At 42.2% G+C, this 25705-nt stretch overlaps 1 protein-coding gene across 1 annotated transcript in view; it reads left to right on the forward strand.

Annotated features, from left to right (window-relative positions):
* The first annotated feature begins 1235 nt into the window (after positions 1-1235).
* The window catches only part of tln1 (talin 1), a 70390-nt gene continuing 45920 nt past the window's right edge, over positions 1236-25705 (forward strand). The window contains 3 exon segments of the mRNA XM_038734053.1: positions 1236-1411; positions 20117-20180; positions 24175-24337. Coding sequence (XP_038589981.1) covers positions 24208-24337 — 130 coding nt within the window. The 5' untranslated portion in view covers positions 1236-1411; positions 20117-20180; positions 24175-24207.

Consider the following 25705-nt stretch of genomic DNA (forward strand, 5'->3'; position numbering starts at 1 on the left):
TTATCTTTGCAAAAAATGTATAAATTACATTTTCATTTAATTTAATATCTATTTACAGGTAAAAGTAACCCAACCGTATACTTGTTCAAAATGTTTTTTATTGGCAATGTCAATCACACAGTTTGGACTGCAAATGCATCCCTTTGTGTTGAAAAGGGGTGGGGACATAAGGGCTCAGATTAGGAGCGTGATGATACATTTGGGTCACAAGATGTGACTATGCAGGAGAACAAGACAAGAAGATTTGTAGCACTATTTAGATTAAATATTTGAGGGTGAAATATATGTGTGGGGGGTATATTTATTTATTATATATAAACCCCAGAAGATTTTGAGCATTAAACTCATAATTTCCTGCATTCTGGAGACATTTTCTGCTCCAATTTATTTAAAATGAAGGGAAATTATATTTAAATTGCATTGCAAATTTGTTTTATTGTGCACATAAACCTTTCTCAAAGCATTTTCATTTGTTAATTAACATTTCTGGCTGCAAACAATTTTTCAGAACATTTTTAACAAATGCTTTCAAAAAGTGATAGGGACAAAATTAGCCATTTCAAAATGTGGTGGGGACATGTCCCCAGCGTCCCCAGTATAAATGACACCTATGGGGTCATGCCTTCGTTGTCAGTCAAGGGAGAGTTGTTGAAAATCTGGTGAGGGAAAAAATAACGCCTAGCCACTTCCCCTACAGTTTATGCCACTTCCCCATCAGTTCCACCAGATGGCGCTAAAGTCAGGAATCCTACAAATTGAAGCTCAGCCATTTCATAGTTTTCATATTTACACTTTGATTAATACGTTTATTAATATCATTTAATTGTGGAATTGCTATTTTTTGGTGAAATTATCTGCATCATCTCATCACCAGTGACAGTTTTCTCTTTAAATAAATCTTATTTAAAACAATCCTATTCCATCCTCCTGTTCACTTATAAAAATGCTGTTGCTCTACACTGTATCATTTCAACTCTTCTCTTTGAATGTATTTATTTGAATCCTTCATCTATTTTACTCACGCGCCTGCCTTCCTGGTACAAAAGCATTGATTTTTATTTGCCACAAAGCGTTGACTGAACAGTTCCTCGTAGCAAGACCCGCCTGCCACGGAGCAGCAGTAACGTTACACTAACGCAAAGATGGAAGATGGATGGATGAACCGTCTCATGAAAAGCTCCTCTCTACTTGCGACACCGCCCCACTGAACGACGACGCAGCCCGCCGGGGTGGAGTTTAAGCACCACAACTGCTGAGAGCGGATAGGGAGGGGAACTAAGAAAAAACTCGATCTCTGGCCTTTCCCCTTGCGAAAAAGTAGCTTTCTGTCGGGGAATAATTGAAACATCATTAACCATCCCGGTTTTGGAAGTCGGAGAGGCCGCCGGCGGGAGTGGATTCACGCGCTCAGGTCAGACTGAATGTTTCTAACTTTGAAAAGTTTCCACCTTTCTAGCAAGAAGTCCTTGACGTCAGCAGAAACTCGATGTGGAAGCAGGGAAACTTGGTAAAAGTAGGCAGACATAGGCCTGCTGATGTGTAGAAGCAGCACAGACTGCGGGGTACATTAGTTCACATAAATAGGAAACGGCGTGCACGCGCCACACAGACTTTTCCCCACATCCCCAGCGGAACGTCCTGTGGGCCAAGCCTCTGCGCCGCCAGCAAACACGCAGTGTTGTGTTCAAGTGGCCGTACAGTAACTGAGGGCGTCTGGCATTTTGATGAGGTGAACTGTGTGTGTGTGTGTTGTGAAATCTTGTTGCTCTGTCAAAGTTCCCTATTGAAAGAAGTTGTTGTCTTGAGACCACCTCCACACTTCGCCTGTTCCCGTCCTGACCCGCTCCGCGTCATAACCCTCCCTGTGCAGGCTAGAGGAGCTGACACACGGCCTTCTGTCACCTCTCTTACTTCTGGTTCAAACAAAAGCGGAGTGTTGGGCGTGTGCTGCAGCTCCAGACAAGCAAGCAAGAAAATCTAGCCTCCGGGCGTGCATTCTTACACCGCTGTGATGTGGTGTGCGACAGAGTGGAGGAATTTGCATGGAGACATGTTTACTTTGACCAATAAACAGCTGTTAGTAATAGGCTGCAAGACAGCTTTGCATTTGAAAACTTGCCAAACTCCCCCAGTGATCCTGGTGTGGGAGGATTCTGTGGGGGCCGAATAGCAGCTTGCTGCAGGGCACGCTGCATGGTGGTGCATGTGTAGACATTTTGACGGATATCCAGAAACCAATAATTCCATGGTAATTGCGGCCCAAACTAACACCAGGATTTAAAATGTCATTGCAGCAGCCTTGCACGTTTACTTTCCGCCAGTGCAGTGTATCATTATGCTGTAATAGTGCTGGTACAGTGCAATAGATGGAGATGATCAGGATGTTTGAAATGTTTGGAGGTGAGTCAAGTCCAAGGTCTGTCAGTGCAGAGTCTCAGGCCGAGGCTCACGTTCGTCAGGGAAGGTCCAGGCCAAGTCTTTCAGGGTTTTGAATACAGACCAGGGTCACTGATAACATGTCGCCCTCCCCCATTTAAACTTCTCTGGATGGGCAATGCAGAATCGCCTAAGTGATTTAATTTTATTTTTTATCAACACATTTCTTTCCGTTTCTGTGTCTCTGTTGTATTCTGTTGATCTTTGGTGTCAGGGATTTGACTCCACGGTGAAGATGTTCTTGTCTCATAGTGTGAATTTGATGCTCGATGAAGGTCCATGACTGAAACAGTGTATTTCTAAGACTCAGACAGCGTATGGGAATGCAGCATCTGTCTACCAGGTGTGCATTAGACAACACTTAGTTGGATGTGTTTACCCGGATAGTCATCCCCATGTCTGATTCTTGCATAAGTAAGTCATTGTTCTCCTAAACTACATATCTGATGACACAGTGGTTGTACGCGAAGACAGGAGTTATACCATGAGGCCACCACGCGTTTAATAATACGTTGATCGGCTCTTGGTGGCTTTTAAAGTGATTGTAGTTTGACTGCATTGAGTTTAACTGTGTGCATTCGTAGTTGGGCAGAAGCACAGGGGAAAGTCTTTTAAGACCTGCTGGTTTAACCAAAAAACGGCGAGCTGTTGAGTTGGCATTGAGAACATGTGATGGCCAAATTTCACTATCTTCTCACATTTTGTAAACAAAAGCATTAATCAGTTAAGTATGGAAAAAAAAAACAGTTAATTGATTGTGAAAAGGAACATTAGTTGCAGCCCTGCAGTGTTCAAAATTGTTTTTTATTGTTTTTTTTAAATATATGCTTATTGTTTTTGATGTTTTTAAATTTTTTGATCTATAAGATATGTCCAGACCAACCCTTCACACGGGGCGATACTTAATTACTTATTATGCTGAGCGACAGTCCAGAGCCTTACAAGAATATCAAACGGAGAAAGGAAGCAGATTGGTGAAGCTGCAACCAGAGGATGCCAGCTTGAGAAACAACTTTAATGATTAAAAGATGATCAGAATAGTTGTTTCTCTTTTCTGTTGACTGACTGATGGATGACAGTGTTGAAATGGCCAGTTCCCCTGCATTGTGATCCACTGTTGTTGCACCAGAGTGCACACAGCTTATCACAGCAACAACACCCTCATTGACTTCCCCTCAGTACTTCGAGGAATCCCAATAACCACCTTCAGGGACTCTAAAAAGTGAACTCCTTTAAGGCCAACCCTTCAATGGCTAAAGAAGGAGGGGCACATCTTACCCACAATCCACTGTAATCTTTCAAGTTTTCCTTTGCACAATATGGGAGAACCATTTAGTGATGTATGTGTAAGTAAACAATCAGCATGAAATGTTTGAGGACGTGCTCACTGTGTGTCGGTAACCCACCTGTCATTGCCTCTGCAGCTGGCCATTCGCCCGTTTGTTGCAACAGTATGTATTGCTTAAGACGCCACTACACTCTTATCAGAAGATCCCCCCCCCCCCCCAACACCTTTCCTATATGTTTGCATCACTGCAGCAAGATTCAACCACAGGAGGTCAGCAATGATATGATTTGACTTAAAGTGAGACCCAGAAACTGTAGAAAATGAAAACCCTCAGAGAAACCAAAGAAAACTTGCATGAAAAACTATAAGAGGGGAGGAAAAATAAAACCATTGGTTTTCGACCAATGCGAAGGAAGGAGGAGAGAGGACGAGAATGATGTGTCTGTCACCATCTAGTCAAATATTTCAAATCATGTTCTACTTAAAATAGTTTTAAAACTGGCCCCTCACTGATCATCATTAGTTGAGGAAGGTTTTGTTGTTGCAGTAGTTGGCTTGGTGTCCCTGCTCTGTCTGTTACTTCCTGTGTTGAATGCTGCTGGGAGGAAGAGGATGAAGGGTAGAGCTTCTTCAAGAACTTTTTCATGGTCCACCAGAGGACGTATTCTTATAGTGAATCTGGTGATGAAGTGATCTTTACTCTTTTGTAACTATCGGGCTAACATTCCCATTTACATACAAGAAATATGTCGGCATAAGGCCGTGTTCAGACCGACAGCGGTCCTGCATGCAGGCGCGGAAATACACTGGAGCTAGGGAGTGCTAGAGCTGCGTCACAAAAGTGTGCGCCCCGGTTAAGCCCCCTCAAGCATCAGTCATTTTTCATTTTAAATAAAGAAAAATGGAAAAAACAGCCATTCTGTTCCCGATCTGATCTGTGTGTGTGTGTGTGTGTGTGTGTGTGTGTGTGTGTGTGTGTGTGTGTCCTGGTCTGCTCTCACGCATGTTAGGCTACGTGTACATTGTCAGCCTCAAGTTATTATCGTTTGCAAAAGAGATGTAATCACTCAGATTGTGATGATAGCCAGTTTGTTTTACAAGTGTGCACAGAAAAACAGCACAGACTGAGTGCATTGCACGTTGGATATTATTCATTTCATTTCTGACATTTAATCTAAAACATTACCAATGCACAGATGTCTGATCATGGCTGCCTGGGCACTGTCTGGTGCTGAAGGCTTTCACCTGCATGTGAAAGATGTCTTTGTCATTGCCTTGTGGTCACTTTTATAAGGCTTAGAGCTATTAAGTTGAAAATTCTGTGGCCCGATTTAGTTGAATACTACATTTATATCAAATGCGCTGTGTGCCATATCTGCTTTTATTGAAAAACGAGAACCAAGTAACTCTTCCCCTGGCACAGCCGTGCCTGCATGAAGAAACACAGCAAATGCAATGGTGCTGCTTTCAAATATTTCAATAACTTCTAAACTAAAGTGGTTTTAAAACAGTAATTAGAGAAAATGGATCTGATGCAGCTTAGGTGACAATCGTACATTCACCGTAATTAATCCAAGCAGCAGGCCACAACGTGAAGAGACAAAGGAAACCTGAGGTTGTACAGAATGGAAATGGTGCCAAATGTTATAGAGCAACTTTATCAGTTGAACATCTTGTTTTTGCTGACCTCCAGCGGTTTTGACTTCTCACCTTGCTGCAGTGATGTACAGGTAGACAGGCTGTGTCAGTACACTTAAAGCTGGGGTGGGCAATTTATTTATTTTATTTGTTGAAAGTCTCTTCACCCACAGACAGCAATCAATAAATCAAATGCTAATAAAATACTGGATCTGTGGCTGTCGCAGGACTGTAATAAGCACAGCCAATAATTTATTTCAGTCCGAATGATCGTATTCATTATGATCATAATGACATTGGGTGTTTAACCTGGAAGCTTTAAATTAGAGCCTGGCCGATAAATCAGCCAGCAGATGTTATCAGCCGATATTAACTTATTACAGATGTATCTGAATCAGCCAGTAAAGAACAAGCAATGTCTGTACAGAAATGCCAAAAATATGTTTGATCGTTTTAGAAACGTGGCAATCTGGTGTCAGTCAGGCTCTACTTTAAATTAGGGATCCATCAATTCTGGGACCTGTTCCTGCCTGTTTGACTCCTCTTGAAATGTCACTGGAACATGTCTTACACACAGCGTGTCGCTGATCTTTATCCCAGGCAGTGTAAAACAAATCACGCGTGCGCACACCACCAGTTGCCCTCTGATGTCGTGCCAGAGTCATGTCCTGCCAGTGGCTTCATTTCGAATCTAGCTAGTGTGCTAGCTGCTGTTGTCTCAGTCTGACCGCACATAAATAACACAGCATGGAGCTGCCGTCCGTGAATGTCTCGCTGCCTGGCAAGGAAGCTGCTCTGCAGTCTGGTGGTGCGACAGAGGATACTTCTGTAGACAGCAGCAGGGTGAACAGGCTGTGGTGGATGGGTACTGTCCTCTGCTCAGGCACCTCACCTCACCATGCTCAGTAGAGGTGTACCAGTGATCTTCTGAGCGCTTACACTCTGTGCCGTTCAGTTAGACTTAGAGGCTGAATAGTTTTAGTGACTAGACTGCTAATCCACCAGCCGCACATATCCAGCCTCCAGAGTAACAGCTGTTTTGAATAGGTGTCGGTGTGTTGTGTCATGGCCCGCTCTCACACCAGTTAAGGAAAGCTGCTTTTCATTCCAGTGTGCTGCCGAGATCACACTCTAGTGTTTTCACTCAGCCATATTTGGTCAAGACAACATGTGCTGCCACTCCTCCAGCACAAGAAACTGTTTGTATTACACTTGAGCCAATTCCCAAACCTGTGTCAGATGCCTGGGGAGTTCAGTCAGACCAGTGAAAATTAGCTTAAAGATCACAGGAAGCATTAAGGTTGTTTCGAGAAATAAAATACGTTTTACTGGCAGTGGCAATCTGAAGGAGGACCTGCCAGTTTCAAAGCTAAAAATTTTGATTCATTCTGAATTTGTGAGACAATACGTGCACCTTTTCACCAATATTCAGGTTCCCATGAACCCCGGTGATTCATTTTGACCACTGACATGCTTAACAGCGTTCTTTATTCACACAGAAACTAGTTGTGGTGAAGAGAGCGGTAGAAAACAAGCATTTCATTTCCTTTTCCGAACGCACATGTGAATTCTGTGACAATTGCTCATGTGCAAGGCCACACTGGTACAACATATTTGCTGTGTTATGTAGGGCACAAAACATTACAGAGCACTTCATAGTAACAGGCAGCTGCGGAGACAAGAGAGAAATACAGTCCAGCATGCGCTTCAGAAGGCCTGAGGAGGGGGTGGTTCCCTGAGCTCGACTGCTGTTTAGACACCAGCCCTTTGACGGATCTCCTGTCACCGCTAAGGACTACGGACAATCTTCCTCATTGAATGTGTACAGCATTGTATGTCATACCCCAACATGCATTCAATCAATCCGTAGGCTGAGTTAACTAATATGCCTAAATATGGTGTTGACCTATGTTCAGTATAATAACATGGCCCGAGGCTGAAGAATGTGCTGGGTTTGGGGAAATAGATGTCCACTCCAGCCCTGCTCAGCAAGGTGTCTCTGCTGCCTGGCCCTCAGCTGGCCCTTCTGTCAAAGATGGAGGAAACCCACTCTGTCCTAATAATGAAACACAGTCCATTACAGAAGCATTGTAGAGTCTGATTGAGTAGCTAATTCTTTATGATATGGTTTGTGTTGTGGATCATGTCTGCATGTGATTTGAACATACAGAGTGTGTATGCGTGTGCAGGTGATTTGGGCTCTATACCCATCAAGATGTAGAGCCCCTCCCTCCCCCCTCCAGAGAGCTGCATCCCCTATAACTTCAGTTTTGTTATATAACATCTGTTATACACCTAAAATCTGAGCATTTGCTACAGTACGTCTTTAGTACTGTATGCTACCATGCAGGTCCACAGACTGGATTCTTCAGCTCTTCCTGGCCTGTAGTGCTACAGAGCCCAGGCCTGCAGAAACACGTACACATAATCACAGAGTACACGTACATTATCATGCTGTAGAAAACAAAAGGGAGGCAAACCCTTGTTTTGCAGTCATGATCTGTGTGCTTTCACACGTGATGTGTATGGTGACATGTTAATTCACTGCCTCGTCTATAGGTCCTTTTACATTTTTACACCACTAATTTTACTTTTCTTTAAGTAAAACTTTCTTTAAAGCAGTGGTTCTCAAACCTTTTCAGTCATGTACCCCCAAAGCTGCCCTACCCCCACAACAGCAATGGTGGTTTTCATTTTTATTGGTTTTCACCAATACTGGCGATGATCCCCCCCCCCCCCCCCCCCCCCCCCCCAAAGGCTACTTGAGTGAAATACTTTTCTTGCTTTTACTCTTTGCACTCCTGTCAATAATCTTTAGGAACAGCAGTGAGTGAGAGAACTAAATAGGAGTTCTGTGAGAATGTGAGTAGTTAGTGCTTTCATAATAAAGACATTTCTACTTCCAATAGTGGTAGTTTGTTGAGAAAATAGGAAATGCTATATAAAGTACCATAACCACTCTTATTGCAGTGTTGTAATTTCTGTGTGTATGTGAATGTAAATATAAACAGGAAGTACTGTATACAGTTGACTTGGAGTCGAAAACCGTTTCAAATTGTAGACGAGATGTTATCTTCCCTCTGCCACAGAATCTCTCCGTCTTGACATTCCTGTACTCCGCTGGGATGGGCTGCATTTAGTTCTTGCGCTGGCTGACATAAGGCTGAATAAAGCCTCCCGTCCTTCTCCCTCTGTCTCCATGTTCTGATGCTGCTATTCCAAAGGAATGCAGAGTTGAATTCCTCCGCAGCGCCCGTGGCAGCAGAGCAGCTATACAGTCTGGGGCTCATGTTGCGCTGCTAAATATGTAGCAGTACCTAATTTAAAGGATGTAGAAAAACCTGGACTGAACTGCCAGGATACACTGTGTTTATATGTAGAGGGTTTCACCAGTGGTGGAAGAAGGATTCAGATTATTTACTCAAGTATAAGTAGCAGTACCAAAAAGTACAAGGCTGCAACACATCCATTATCCAAAGGTACAATATGTTCCTCTAACATGTAGGGAGGAAAAATATAAAGTTGTGCAAAATTCAAATACTAAAGTCAATTAAATGTCACAGTAACTGAATTTCAGGTCTTCACTAGATATTACTTTCCACCTCCAAGTTATATAGATGTGATTAATAATTAAGTATTTGGACTGAACATTGCAACATGCTGCTCTGATGAACTACCTCAAAGGACGTTTGATTGATAGGTCAGTCCCCTACTTGAACTAGGCGATATCAGCACTGATTGCGATAGACAATTTCCTCCATTATCTATTGCTGTTTCATCGCTGGAGAACAACCGGCCCCAGCACAGAAACGAAGCTGTTTCGTCATAACGTGGCGGTCTCCCACAGCAGGGTTGGTTTTGGTATCAGAAGTTAGATAGTTACACAGAGGAGATGTCTGCATAGACAAATCTGTCATATCTGTGTAATATGGAATATATTGTAGAGGACTGTTGGCCTCCCCACCTCCACTTTGTCAGATGAAATGAACATATTAGAGCACAGCCGTGCTCTTTTGAAAATGTGCGCAGTTTTTGCCGACTGAAATCCAAGCACCCCTGTCCTGTGATATTGCTCAGCCAGCTGCCACGAGCTAATGGCGGTTTTATATAATTTGAGGGGGTAGTTGCTATCAGTAGTGCCATCACATTTGATTGGATAAATGTATGTTTACGCCTCTGAGCTCAGGACAAATCATCACAAATATTGTACCATTTTGCGGGAAGAGAAAGGAGAGGGGTTTAGATATAAAACCACTCAAAAAGAGATTGCTGAACAGCTGACAGGGACACAGGGTTAGAACATTTTATTTTACTGCACTATAAGTCTAACAAAAGACATGCTGCTGATAGCTACTGTCACAAATAAGGGAGTTTAGCTGATGGATGTAACTGACCCAAGATCAGCTTCCCTGGCTGGGAACGTTTCGATTCACGAAGACTGATGTTAACTTTTTAAAAATGCATTTAGTTAGTATAATACATATCCTGTTTGCAGCTCATGTAAGCAGCAGCAATAGTGACTTTATTTATATGATGATAAATAATGAATGTTTTGCCAGATCACCCAGCCCCCCCACCCCTGACAGATCACATCTTATTATCAGTGTTCTAGATTTCGGTTTGGACAATTCCTGCTGCTAATATGTGGCCGATGCTGTGTGTAATTATAAAACTATATACACTATATTGCCAAATACCCCACAGGTTTATAAAATCAAGCACCTATGCATGCAGACTGCTTCTACAAACATTTGTGAGAGAACGGGTCGCTCTCAGGAGCTCATGAATTCAAGTGTGGTACCATGATAGGTTGCAACATGTGCAAGAAGTCCATTTGTGAAATTTCCTCACTACTAAATATTCCACGGTCAACTGTTAGTGGTATTATCACAAAGTGGAAGGGATTGGGAACAACAGAAACTCCACAAAGTGAAAGGCCACTTAAATCACAGAGCGGGGTCAGTGCACGCTGAGGCGCACAGTTAGCAGAAGTTGCCAACTTTCTGCAGAGTCAAAAGCTACAGACCTCTAAACATTTTGGACAGTTTCATTTTGAAACAGTTTGGGGGATTGCCTCTTCCTGTTCCAACATGACTGCACACCAGTGCACAAAACAAGGTCCATAAAGACATGGATGAGCGAGTTTGGTGTGGAGAAGTTGACTGGCCTGCACAGAGTCCTCCTGACCTCAACCCGATAGAACACCATAGGGATGAATTAGAGCGAGGCCTTTTCGTCCAACTCTGTGCCTGACCTCACAAATGTGTTTCTAGAAGAGTGGTCAAAAATTCCCATGAACACACTCCTAAACCTTGTGGACACCCTTCCCAGAAGAGTTGAAGCTGTTATAACTGCAAAGGGTGGGCCAACTCCATATTAAACCCTGCGGATTATTTATTGCAGGCAAGGCAGTGCACCTCAGTTATAATCCGCTGCTGCAAACACTGGAATATGACTAATATGTTCTGTTGTGCCCTGTAGTCCTTTTTTAACAGCAGACATTTTGCTTGGCATTGTGGGAAAAGTGTTGAGGTATGCCAGGGAGAAACAATTACTCAAAGAACTCTGAATAATAAAAATCCTCAAATTTCTTTACATTATTTTCTGACATTTTACTATATCTATCTATCTATCTATCAATGTATATATATATGTAGTAAAGTTTGGGTTGAACAAAACATGCAAAGAGAGATTCAGTTTACTGTGTTTTACCGCATTCTCACAGCTTATCTGGTGATCATTTTCAAACACTGACAGTTGCTATAAAATCTTACTGATTCTGGTGGCTGCATCTGTGGAAGTCTCCTCTTTTAAAGACCAAGAGTAAGTCTGAGTGAAATGAAGCAGGACAGGTCTCTGTTCAAATGACCAGGTATTGCTTTTCTTGTACAAAAACATTATATCGATTTAAATATTATTTGAACAGAATGTGTCTCAAGCCTTTTCTATTGCCTGATAAAAGCCCACGTGGTCAGCACATAGTTCCAGCTGTCTGTGAGAAGTCGACTGTCTGCGCTCATGTTTGCAGCTAATAGTTCAACAGAATATTACAAAGTATCAAAAAAAATAATTTGTGGATTTTTATTATTCAGAGTTCTTGGAGTAATTGTTTCTCTCCCGCTCACTAGTCTAAATGCCTCTTAAACTGTACAGTCCAACCCCAAACAGAAAGAATGAGCTTCTTTTTTTCCATTCCAGTTTTCCTGTTCACTCGAGGGTATTATATTATCATATTATATTACATTGATTGCTCTGTCCAGTGCTCTGGATGTTCATCTCCAGAGTCCTTTTGATGGTGTCACAGCTAGGTAAACACAGCTGCATCCAATAAGGTTAACTGATAGCTGAAGGACTACTGTACGTAATGACTTGTTGCTCATCAAATAGAGCTGCAGCTGTGTCTACTCTGCTTTGACACAAATCATCCTTTGGCAGAAGAGTGGTGCCAATTTTTCAAATGTAAGTATTGTTACAGCTAACTTTATCAAACAGTCTGCACAGTTATCAGGCCCTCAGCACCCACGCGGCCCAACAATGACTACTTCCTTTTTCTGTAGCAGCTTGTGATGGCAGCGCACATATCGGAAGGTAAAACATAAGAGCTACAAGTGTTTTAGTAAATCTGACGGCACGTAGAAAAGGCAGGGAAGTCATGTAATACGGTTTGATGTGCTGGGTGCAAGAGGACTGTGTTTCTGTTTCTGTGTTGCTCTGCTGCAGGAGGCCACAGGATGTGTGAGTGCAGCTGGGAACGGAGACAGTAGAGCTCATTGGTTGCAACGAACTGCATGTACTCTGCAGCACTGTGAACTCATGGTCAGCTGTTCACCACGGCTTGTTTTACTTCTGCTACGCTGCTTCACTGGCAACACTTTTATACTTTTCGTGAAATGAATCTGAGATACCATGGTATCTGTAAAACATGCAGTTACACTGTGTCAGGAGGATACATCATTAATACTGCTCTAATGTGCTGAACTACTTTGTTGTTCAGTAGCTGTGCTAATAGCACACAGTAGCCATGTTTCCATCTAATTGTCATGCGAATTTTAAGCGTACTTTTGAATTGTCGCAAAAAAGTAAATGAGAAATATGTGCGTTTCCTTCAGCTGACTTGGAGCGAATAAACCAGGCTACGGCAAGCGTAGATACGTCAGTAGTTGACGTTACACATGGCTGTAATAAAGAAGATGTATGGGTTCCAAACCAGAAAAGAAACCAGTCACATGGACCTGAGGACCATGGATCTTAGAAAAATGGAGAGAGGTCCTCAGAAATGTGATTCAAGCGGGCAAATTGCTACCAGCCATGTCTCCACACGTTATGGGAATATCTGGTGTTATGCCGGGTTTTGCATGCCTACCGAGAATTGCATGCACCTCCAGATAATGCTTTAAAAAGCTATAATATCCTATGTGGGGTTCATCAGTGGTGATAAATGATTTGAACTATATATTTTATGAACATTTAGAGTTGTTAATATTTTATTACACTCAGTAGAAGCAGCATTCATTGAGATTCTCAAAAATATGTGGTGATAACCCCGTTTGATCAGTGTGCAGAGCAAAGGATCTGAAAAGGACCTTTTAAGAGGTGAATGCATAATTCGGCAGAACAGATGATGAAGGCTACCTGTCCTGATTTGGATCCACCTCTTTTCTCAGCACAAACGAGCGTTACCAGCCGCGAGGTGCAGGAAATTCTCGGCAGGCATGCAGAACTCTGCACAACCGGGCAAGACGCTGACAGCAGAAACAGCTGATCAGTCGTGAGCTATCTGCTCTCTCAGCAATGGGCATCTCGAGTAAAGCACTCCTGTGGTTCGAATCCTACCTCTCGGGGCATTCCTAAAATATTTTGTGGAAAGGACAATTACCCTCCCCGCCCACTGCCTCTCCACAGGGATGCCCCAAGGCTCAGTGCTAGGTCCCCATCTCTTCTCAATTTACTCTGCCTCACTAGGGCCGATCATTCGCTCGCACGGCTTCTTTTATCATTGCTACGCAGACGATACGCAGCTCTACCTATCCTTCCCGCCAGACGATCCCACCGTCTCGGCTTGGATCATGTACTGTCTCGGACATATCTACATGGATGAAGGCTTGCCACCTTCAGCTAAACCTCTCTAAGACTGAACTCTTGGTCATTCCAGCTACACCATAACATCACACTACAAATTGACTCCTCAACCGTCACTCAACCAAGGTGGTGAGAAACTTGGGTGTCATGATTGATAACCAGCTGTCCTTTTCAGACCATGTTGCTGCTGTCTCTCGGTCATGCCGCCTTGCTCTATACAACATAAGGAAAATCAGGCCCTACCTCACTCAGTACGCCACCCAGCTTCTGGTACAGGCCATGGTTATCTCTCGTCTCGACTATTGCAATGCCCTGGTAGCGGGTCTTCCAGCTTGTGCGGTGAAACCCTTACAAATGGTTCAGAACGCAGCAGCGCATCTGGTTTCTGCCCAAAAGGACTCATGTCACTCCATTACTCAGTGACCTCCATTGGCTCCTCGTGGCCTCCAGAATCAGATTCAAGTCACTAATGCTTGCATACAGAGTGACTACTAGGTCTGCACCCATCTACCTAAACTCCATAATACAAACTTACGTTCCTTCTTGGCTGCTACGCTCCTCCAACGAATGCCACCTGGCTCTGCCGTCCCTATACACAAAGCAATCCCAGTCCTGGCTGTTGTTATCTATGACACCACGATGGTGGAACGACCTACCACACGCCCTCTCTAACTTCAAGAAGCTCTTGAAAACTCATCTCTTCTGAGAACACTTCCTCTTACACTACTCACCTCTAACTCCTAAACTCTAACATGCACTTCCTGTGCTCTTCTTCTTCTTCTATCCCCTACAATTATCTTGTATCGATTGCACTTTTTGTTAACTCTTACTTCCTTCCCTAGGTATTTACCCCATTGATATATGTAATATGAGCTTTTACTAGTATTTATTGCTGCTCTTACTAGTATGTATTGTCAGTTGTAGATCTGTATTTGATGCTCTGTTGATGCCTGTATGTTGTTCCTCAGATGTAAGTTGCTTTGGATAAAAGCGTCTGCCAAATGAGTAAATGTAAATGTACAAGTTCGCCACGTCAGAAGTTTTTTAAGGATTTTTTTCCCGAATTTTGCCTTTTCCATCAACCTTTTCTAATGCGATACTTCAAAATGCGCATTAAAAAACGTTGATGGAACACGGCTATTGCCTCTCTCATTTCTCTCCCATTCCACTGCTGCCATACTTGACAGTGAGATTGTTATTATTATTACATGATAGGGAAACTGTGGCGCTCATGGCGGAATCTGGTGTACTGACAAATAACAAAAGCCGGGACACAACATTTCAAATACAAAAAGCAAGAAAACAAATAAGCCGAGCAATGTTTTGAGTGGCAAACACTGAGAGATTGACAGGTGGATCTGAAAAGTTGTCGTCTTCCTCCCTCACAGCAGACAGCAACTGCAGTCAGCAGCTTGGATTCACAACAACTTATTTTATCTTATCTTCTCCACAGAAACGTATCCCCCTCTATTTTGGGCAGGTTTTTTTGGTAGGAGGAGTTGGGAGTCATCATAACGTGAAAAATGTCTTGTTACAATGTAAAGACGATCTTTTCTCGTTATACTGAGCACATTTTTATTTTATCATGGTGAAGCGTGCTCACTGCAAGCCACTGTCGACTCAGTACTGAGATTGCTTTTGAGGTAAAAAGAAGTGTCGCTCTGTCGCACCACTGTTCCATCAGTGTCTCTGTGATATGCCTTCTCGCTAGTGGATCGCATCATGTCTGTCTCAGTCACATACATTCGAAACTTTCACTCATTTCACATCAGTAATTTATGCTGATCAACTTTGTGCTATTACGTCAGAGGAATGCTCTGACTCAAAATATTCCTCTGAGTGATAGACGTGCTAGTTATCAAGCCGTTGTATTTGTTAACCCACAATACAGGGTCTTATCAGCTTATAATTTTAGAATATGAAATATAGAACTTAAGTGCCAATTTCATACCAACAGTGGCCATGCACATTTTAAAATGTTCTGATGAGACTTAAGATTTATCCTAACATGTGTGTACTGTACCTGACCAGAGCACATCTCTATGACTAAATACAATTTTAAAAATTTAAAACTGTAAATGACATTACAAAGAGCAGGTTTAGACCTGCTCTATAAAAAAAGTAAGATAACTTTTATGAATTGGCACTATAAAATAACAATGTCATTGAATTGAAATTGGCTGTGATATTTCTTTAGGTTTGTAAAAATGAACTGAGAAGGTTTTTTAAACATTTTGAACATGCACTCTTACAAGCGTCTGGCATAGGCTGATGTTTGCAATAATAGACTGTAGGCAGAGAAACTACAGTATCACACGCTGTGTTTATCAGCCTGGAGAGCAGCTGCGACAGTAAAGTGTTGTTCTGGCACAATAAGATAAGTTATTGTAATATTCCTCTGGTGTGCTCGGGCCTGAAGGACATGAGATAGAGGCTGAGATGTACAGTATCTGACTGCTGGAGATAGACAGGATGCTGCTCCACAGGATGACAGTTGACTGCTGTCACTTTACAATAGAAGACTAGACTGACAGGAAGTGAAGTCAGTTAAAAAAGGTCTTAAAGCACTGATGCTGCTTGGAGTTGGACAGTATATGTAAACCTTTTGTGAGCACATTTGGACATGTGGAATGACAGTGCAGGTCAGTTGCTGTTTATTCCAACCTGGGTCATCTGTTTGTCTTTTTTTCCATACATTCTACTCACCAAGGTTAGAGCTGCGGTCTGGTGAATGGGTCAGGAAACCACAGCAGTCAGACAGGTTGGACACAGAGCAAAAGCTCATCCAGATCCTCCAGAACAGCTTCAGGGCTCTGCCAAGTGTGTGGAACTCCGTTGGAGGGATGAATACCAGTCCTCCACAACATATTCCCTCATTTGTACATAGCACCTTTATTTAATCAGGTCAGAGACGGTCACAGACATCAGTAAATGGATCAGAAGATGAACATTTACATTCTTTAATTTGGCCTTAAGGAGAAGTGGTTGAGAGCATTGTCTTTCACGTAGCTCCACAATCTTCCATAGGTGTGAAATTGGGTGGAGATGTGGTGGCTGTAAAGGCTGTAGCATCTCATGAACACATACACAGTATATGCATATATAAGTACAGCAAGATATTGTCTTCGTTCTAAGGACTTATTACTACTATCTGTCTAGACTGAATTGGGAGAAGGTGCGTTTAAGTGCGCTGCTCCCTTTGCTTGTTTCGCTAGTTGCTTTTAAAGTATTTTTAAATGACTTGGAGGCTGTAGATGTTATGATTGTTGTTGTTGATAAATTGTGAATATTTAATTAAGTCTAAGACTAATAAATTTTACCGAACAATTACGTTGACATGTCGGCAGTGTGGAAGCATTTTAAAGTGTCTGAGAAAGACGCCGTTTGCAGAAACTGTTCTGCTGAATTGTCTCCTAGCACATCCTCTCCATCTGGCTGACTTCTTAGAAAAGGGAAAAAAACGGTCTGGACCGCTTTGAGTGTTTCTGTCACTCATTTCTGAGAAGGTGATTCCGCTAGCTGCACCTAAATTTGGATTACACACTTATTCAAGCCTTTATGGTAAATCCACTGAAACAGACCAGAGCGAGCTGACAGGCAGTTTAGAGACTTTATCCTGTCATTTTGTCTCTTTACAAAGACAAGTGTTGCAGTATGAGTCCTACCTGAAGAGGCTGTGAAGTCTTCATGTGACACAATATGAGAACCACATACAACATTATTCATCAAACTTCATGAATTTAGTGTGTGGATACACATGTGACAATGTCCGGTTTGCAAAATAAGGTGTCTGTACAGGATGGAAATAAGATTAATTGGATTATATTCACAGAAAGTATAAAACATATTACATGTGAACATTAAAAGTAAATGGACACATGTCATTTACTTTACCACCCACCGTAGTCTCTCCAAATCCTGTGGGAAACACTGAGTAAAAAGCACATTTTGACTATTTAATGTATCCAATGGAAAAAATAGGCAAAATAAATGGAAAAAATTGTGAATTTATTTGTTCGGTATTCAGAAAATGTTTTCATTATATTCGGCTTCGGCCAAGAATTTGCATTTTAGTGCATCCCTAGTTATATTTATTATATTTAATGACCTTGTAACTGATACTTATTTCCATCTTAAACTGTAAATGTTTTCATGTCTGCAGCCTTGTTAATTGTGCCGCTGCCTGTCTTGGTGAGAAAACTCTGCACAAAAAGAGACTTTTAATCTCAGTGAGACACATAGGATAGAATTTGAACCCAAATAAATTGCATGCTGGGACATGCACAAATAAGATAACAATGTTTCTAAACAACTTGATTCAGTGAGTTAAGTGATGATGAGCTGCACATTGCACAAGGAAGTAGCACTACTTCCACAGCTAAAGAACGAATTAAAGAAGTGAACAAACTGTCTCACTTTGTGTTGAATCGCTGCTAAAGCTTGCAAGTTATATGGACTGAATGTTTTAGTTCAAATGCTGAGAATGTATCTGAATCACTTGTAATCTTCTTTGTAATCCTATGATAGCCATTAATATTATCATATTGTTCAGCAAAAGACATGGATTAGAGTTCTTCCTTGTAACTCAGCCTCTCTATTGTTGTGTTTTCCTGCCAAACTGATTGGTTGCCGTGGTCTTCAGTGCACTCTTCCTCATTTCTCAGTAACTGCAGTAATTACTGTTGTGACTCAGCACTTCCTCTTTTAGCCAGGGTGGAGTGGGAAGCATCCGCACTATATTTTCTGAAGTCTCCAGGATTTGTGTAACTTCTGGTTTGTTACTTATCAAACTGGAAGAGTGGCAGGTCACAGTAGCCTTGGCCTGCTGTGCTTCTAAGTGTCTTTTAATAATCATATTGTAGAGACCCACTGAAGATAGAGGGGCATTTTGAACTTGCCTTTGTAGCACCTGTGACCTACAGACTTAAATGAGCCATAGATGAGTCCCCTCTTATCTTTCCTTAAGCCAAACAAATGGTCCTTACATTCACTGCAGACAGGATACACAGCTCCCAGATGAATCAGAGCTGGGAGTATACAAATGGCTGAAATGCCCTTTTATGGCGTGGAAGGGCTTTTTTAAAACAGGAAATGACATCAGGACATCTCACAGGAACCCTGTCATTCCAGAGTAGAGGACGATCCAAGACCCCCACCACACTCACACACACACACACACTCACACACACACTCACACTCACACTCTCACTCACTCACACTCACACACACACTCACACTCACACTCACACACACACTCACACACTCACACTCACACTCACACACACACACACACACACACACACACACACACACACACACACACAGTCAAAACGAAAATAGCTTAATAGCAGTTTGAATGAAGATGTTATTTCATCTATGACAGTCTGATGAGAGCCACCAAACAAAATAACCAACAGAGAGAGGCTCCGGGCCCTGCTGTGTATCAGCATGTTGTGCTGAAGGACAGCCGCCTGAGAGCCGTGTGTGTCACAGCTAGAGGCCTGAAGTGAGTTCAAACATGTTCCTGCAGAGACATCCAGAGTCGGCCAGGGAAATATTTGCAAGGCCTGACAACTTGATTTGGACTTGTTACAGAGGTTCTGAACAATGGCAATTTGGACATGTTGCAAGAATTCTTCCATTTTCTTTTGTGGATGAGGGACCTTTTTTCTGAAATATACTTATTGAGTTTCTAAACAGATAAAAAGACAGTAGATAAGACACACAGCAGAACAGACTTCACCCTGGGACAGTATGTATGCAGCGTTGCATGTGAGAGCACTGGGTGTATGGTAATGTGAGTGTTACCATTGTGTGGGCTGAGAGGATTGTTGCGGGCTTGAAATGTAATGGCACGGGAGGCTAGTATTCATTTATGTACACAAAGGATGAGAGAGCGGGGGCACAAGCCTCTCACTGTCCCTCTGCATGTGACAACAAACTTGAAGTGGGCGGTAGAAAGACGCCTCTGAAAGTCACACGCAGTGGCTTTGAAAAGTGTTCAGACCTGTGCACGTCTTGCACCCTTTATTTTGCTATAGATTTAATTTAGCGATCCTTTCTACACCCAGTGACCCATTCAAATTAATTTACACAAGTGTTCAGATTGGTTGCTGTTTGAGGCTTTGATTATCGTTTTATTATCTCTTGCACTTGATTGGAGTATACCTTTTGCCGAATTCATTTGATTGGACATGATTTAGAAGACACACACGTGTATGGCCCAACAACAACTTGTTGTTTTCACGCTTTGCTTTTTGTACAAACAAATGAGATATAATGTTTCAGTCAGTGAGCTTTAGAGGCGGGTAGACAGAGCCTCGCTAGCTGTTTTCATCTGTTTCCAGTCTTTGTGCTAAGCTAGGCTAACCAGCTGCTGGCTGTAGCGACATATTTACCGTACAGATGTGACAGTAGTATTAACATTCTTACTCTTGAAAGTTACGTGTATTTCCAGTAATGTCTCACTCGCATAAATAAGAATCTTGCATTTCTAGACTACTTGTTCTCCCACAGTGTTTCAGTAGGAACAGCGTTGCTTTCTTTTGCAGCAGTTATGTGAGGATCACAGATTGCCTGAGGGTCTGGTTTTTGTGTTTTGATTGGTCCTGAAGATGTAAGTGCCGTGTCAGTAAAACAGGTTGTAACCTGGTCTGTGTCTCTCCTTTTCTTCAGCCAGAGAGAAGAAACCCAGAGTTCATCGTCAGACTGGGCAATCACTAACACCGTTTTACATCAGGTATTTACTTCACTCAGCTTCTTTCTGCTTTAAATGCACTAAAGACGACATGAGTGAACTGAAAGTGAGAAGCAAACGGCAAGCAAGAGTCTGAGATGAATCCAACCGCTAGACTCAGCAGTATCTTTTCAAATTATCAAGTTGAGTTCACGCTGAATCATATATTGTACACAAATAAACATCTTTTACAGCAATGTGAATTTTGTTTTTATAGAAATATAAAGTGGAAATGCTCTGACTTTTTTGTCCAATAATACTTTATAGTTAATGTAGTCATTGCTATCTTAAGACCAGTCTCACTCCTCACTGTGGCTCATGTGGCTCATGTGGCTTTGCTTGTTTTGACCTGGGTGAAGTATGATAATGAATTTAAGAGAAAGCTGAACTTTATCATCGTGGATCTTGTGTCTGTCTTTTTAGAATCAGTTTTAGGGTGTAGAACTCAGTGTTGGCCAGGAAAAGGCATTTATTCCCCCTGTTTGTTTCAATTGAAGTGTTCTTATCTGTTACTACAATAGCCAGCATTCATTTTGATAGCTGTAACCTGAGGTCAGAGATCTGAGATCACACCCCGCCTCCATCCGCCTGTCATCGAGGAGAGAGCCCGAAAAAGACGGAGGAGCTGATAGTGATATGGCGTCAGCAGGATGTGAGGCTGAGGTTGTCGGGGCGTCTGTGTTGTGACATTCAATCCCTCTGAGCGTTGATGCCAGCACATGCCTCGCTGTTCTCTTTCTCCATGCTGTCACTCTGCAGCTAAGATGTCATTTTCCAAACAGCTTTAAAAAGACACTCTTTCTACTGATCAAAGTAACATGCTCCCTCACTCAGACCCTCCAGGGGCAATTATTTGCACCTGCTTTCCTAAAAGGTAGTGATCAGATTTGCAACTATTTTTGTGATATTTTGTGATTAATTGCACTAATTAAAGCTGCACTAATAATATTTTATCAACAACAATAATGCGTTTAGTGGGAATGGTGTTGCTCATAGTGATGAACATATGGAGAATTATTGTTATCCATCACTCAGCTCCTCAGAGCTTGCAGATGCTGTTTTCAGTCAAACAGCTCTAAAAACCCACTACCTGCTCAGCAGCAAACAGTTGTAGTTGATTGAATTATGTATATGTGTATTTATATTTTCAACCTGGACCCTATTTTCACATGTTTTTGTGTCCATGTAGTGATACCCATTAGAAGGGATGGGTATCACTACTTGATACCTTTTATGGTATCAACTGAAACAGCCCGGTATCGAGCAGAATCGAAACGTCTCCAGTCAAGTCAGTACTTCAATTGATACTTTTTGTATGGTTTTGCTTGCAGCCAAACACGCAAGCAACACATCGAAAGAAAGAGAAGAGCATGCCATTTTTTTCGTTATGTGCCTGCACCGTTGTTTGCATAAAAAAGTCCACGCGTGATTTTAACAGCCGCTCACCTTCGGCTGTGGTCACAGGCATGTCTGTCACTGTTGCAAGTTTATCACCACAAGCTTGGCTTTCCGATCAATCACTGCGTTCCATCATATCAATTAAACGCTTTTGTGGTGCAGCAACGATCAGCTGATTTTACTCACGGAGCGTCCAGCTGCGGCTGTGGCTGCTTCATGTGTAGTTGGTTTGATCTCTAATCCTCTGTTTGCTTCTTTAGAGTCTTTAGTGTAGTTTAGGGACTTGTTTAAACAGACTCCTTTCTCGTTTTATACTTGTGACTGTCGTTTTTGGAGGAGGTTTGGACTCACCACTAAAGGAAAAAGCACTGCGAGATCTTTCAATTCAGTTTATTGATCAAAAGTTAACAAAATAATTGCTGTAGTCTTTCCCCATATAATACTACCTGTGAGGATGACCTAATTAGGATGAGGAGTATCTGATACAATTTCCCAATACTTTTATGTAACAGTTATTTGAAACAAGAAAAAAATAAATCACCTTGCTCATTCATGCATTCATTCAGATAATAATATCGTAATACTTCTATCATAATATGAAATTGGGAGGAAAAGGGTTGTGCTATGTAAAATCAAACATTGAGCACCCCCATATAGCCAAAATAGCATGATCCTCGTTTCATAACCCCTCTGCAAAGATTGACTGTGAGATTTGCAGTCCAATCAGCACTGACTTTCCAACTATTCGGGGTCAGCCCTACATTATATATGAATTATTTAATTATTACTCATAGATTCATGTGTGAGCTGCATTGAAATGTTGCAGCTGGTGGGGTGGAGCTAATTGATACCTTGTGTATCATATTAGACGCAACTGATCACATTACTGTGTGTAAAAAAAACGATAATCAGCTAAGTAACTAAATGGAGTGAAGTAAAATGTATACTTCTACTTCACTACATTTAACAGGGAAATATAATAAAGAGGCATTGCATGGAAATACTTAAAGTACAAGTAAATGAATTGTAGTTAAATACAGTTCTTGAGTAAATGCCATTTGTTACTTTCTACCAATGGTAATAGTTTGAGCTCGTTGTCAGCTCCGAGGGTCAGAGCGAGCTGAAGGTGGGATGAGAAAACAGGGCGTGTTGTGCTGCTCCTTTTCCATCACCCTTCTCTTTTTCTACTAAAGTCATTTTGAAACAAGCCGCAGTGTGTAACATGTTGTTGTCATCCTGTGTTGCTCTGTGTACAGTGATACGATGCTTGGACAGACAACATGAGGCTCACAATGGGGACAAATCCTGGATGTTATGGGTCAGCCATAGATTCCAATGGAATAACCACTATACTTTTAAATAATGACCGTACTGCTACAACATGGTTTATAGGTTATCTGGGGATTGAACTGACCATGTGGATTGAAGTCTGTTTTTATACTCCTCATCTTGGAGATGATATGTAGTGTAACTCAGTTTCCTGTCTGAACTGGGTTTCTCACAGTTCTCTGGTTTCTTGAGTGCGTATAAATATAACGGGTGTTCCTCATTTTAAACTCAGCTTAGCACTCAGTACTAAGAAAATCATTTAGAAATGCCCTCAGTAAAAATGAGTTTGCAGAAAGATGGAACTGTTTTGATGTTCTTCCCTTTTCTGAACTTCATTTAAGAGACTGCCGCAGTAATAGATTTCAGGGACTGTAATAAAGAAGTGTCTCCCAATAATCTAAAAGAAGCCAGGCTTTTACCTTTTTGGTGCTTTTTACTAAAGACCCAAACAAGTGTGAAGGTTGTTAATCTTTTGTTCTTTTTTCCAGGGAAACTAACACCACTCCCCAGCTACGGCCCACTTGTTAGCTTTATCCAGAGCTTTCAGTCATATTACATGGCCTTCATTAGCTGAGTTTGACTTTGCTCAGTGGTCATGGAGATAGATATGTTGACATGCAAGTGTAGTAGCTGTTATGAATACATCCATACCTATAGCATACCATGTTGGCTTAAAAGTTAGAGTAATAGACATTTTGGGAAATTAGTTAGATGAGACGATCAATCCCACTCTGGTGTTTGAACAGTAATATGAAGCTACAGAAAGCAGCCGTTTAGCTTGGTTTAGCACAAAGGCTGGGAACAGAGGGAAACAGCTAGCCTGATACCGTCCAAAGGTTACAAAATCTACACCCCCTAATTCAGCTAGTAGCTCTGCATGGAGCTCTGAATACAGCTCACTTATCAGCGGGCCCATGTGTTGCTTTAACTGCCACTACGGAGGAATTTTCTGTCCACATGCGCTTATCATGTTTGCTAACGCTAACACAATGCAACCAGCAGCTATGTGTGGGAGGCACAAACCGGTGCTACAGTTAGCCATCGCTCTGCTTTTTATACCTGGGGGGGTGGGGTGGGGGGGTCCACATAGACTTTGGAGTCTTGCCTCTTTTGTCATGGTTAGGGAGGGGTCAAAGAATTCAGCTGAACCAAAGACATGCAAGCTAATGTTGAGCAGAAAAAGCATATTGTTGACACACTGTATGTGGTTTTGGGCTATACAAATACGATTGATTTGTCTTGACTCACTACTTTCTTGGGCATCAAGCAGGTGTGAGTTGAGTGGAGGTGCAGAGCAGCAGTCATGGTGGCCCTGTCACTCAAGATCGGCGTGGGGAACGTGGTGAAGACCATGCAGTTTGAGCCCTCCACCATGGTCTACGACGCCTGCCGTATCATCAGGGAGAGAGTTCCTGAGGCACAGCTCGGCCAGCGTGAGTTCCCCCCCCACACACACACACACACACTACAAGTTTTACGGTGCATTAGAAGTTCTTGTCAGATGGTTGAAAAGCTTCAAATCCCCCTCCCCTCCATACCTTCCCAACATCGGAATTTGGAGGGCGGGCTGTGTTTCAGCAATCACACCCGCGTCACACAGTGATTGTCAGGGCATGTAGAGGAGGCAGGGTTATAACTTTCATTCTTTACACAATTCTAGTCCCTCTTCATTTGTACAACCTAGAAGGTCTTCTAGGATGTCTGAAAATGTATATTTAAACCATATCGTCTCCCCTCTCTCTATGATGTCTGACTTTTCACCCCAACTTAGTGTGACCGTTTAGAACAACTATAACCATTTCTGATGAGACAACACGTCACATTAAATAGATTTTTCAAGCATGAGCCAGCCCTTATCCAGGCCACCTGGATGCTTGTTGTGGAGATTGTTGCGGAGATTAAGAAGTGACTGCCAACCAAGAGGAACAAAAGGGCTCGTCTCACATTTGCAAAAAAACACATTGATGACCCCCAAACTGTTTGGGATAATTTTCTGTGGACTGATGAGTCCGTGGAACCATTTTGGAAGATGTGTCCTGTTACATCTGGCGTAAAGCTAACACAGCATTTCACAATATGAACATCGTACGATGTAGTGGTGGTGGTAGGGTGATGGCGTGGGGATGCTTTGCTGCTTCAGGAGCCGGGCGACTTGCCATAATTGGCAGAAGCATGGATTCTGCTTTCTACCAGACAATTCTGAGGGAGAATGTCCAGTTATCAGTCTGTGATCTGCAGTCCACCTCTAAATAGTTCAAAAGAAACCAAATTAAGGTTTCGGAGCGGCCTAGTCGAAGTACTTGAATCTAGTTGAGATGCTGTGGCAGGACCTTAAAAGGGCAGTTCATGCTCGAAAACACGCCAGTGTGGCTGAATTAAAGCGATCCTGCAAAGTGTGGGCCAAAATTCCTCCACAGCGATGTGAAAGACTGATCTGCAGTTATCGGAAGCATTTGGTTGCAGTTGTTGCTGTTACCAACTGGTTATTAAGTTTTTAGGAGACAATTACTTTTTTATATGGGTGATGGATCACTATATTTCCCTCAATAAAGGAAATGAGAAAATGTATGTTGTGTTTAGTCTGGTTGACTTTGTCTTATATCAAGTGCGACAAATATGCAAAAATAGAAGACGTCAGGAAGAGGGCGAATTCTTTTTCACGGCACTCTATAAACCAATCAGTACTAAGAGTGGAACGCAGGAGAGAATATCTAACAGCAGATGATCTGTTGCCTTGTTACCTTTGTCTGCTTGATTACAGCAACGCGTTCAACTGCAGCTCTTCCGCAGAGCCTGTAAAC

The sequence above is a fragment of the Micropterus salmoides genome, unplaced genomic scaffold (assembly GCF_014851395.1).
Source record: "Micropterus salmoides isolate LMB-PRFRI ecotype aquatic unplaced genomic scaffold, ASM1485139v1 Ms_hic_scaffold_20, whole genome shotgun sequence".
Classification (NCBI taxonomy): Eukaryota; Metazoa; Chordata; class Actinopteri; order Centrarchiformes; family Centrarchidae; genus Micropterus; species Micropterus salmoides.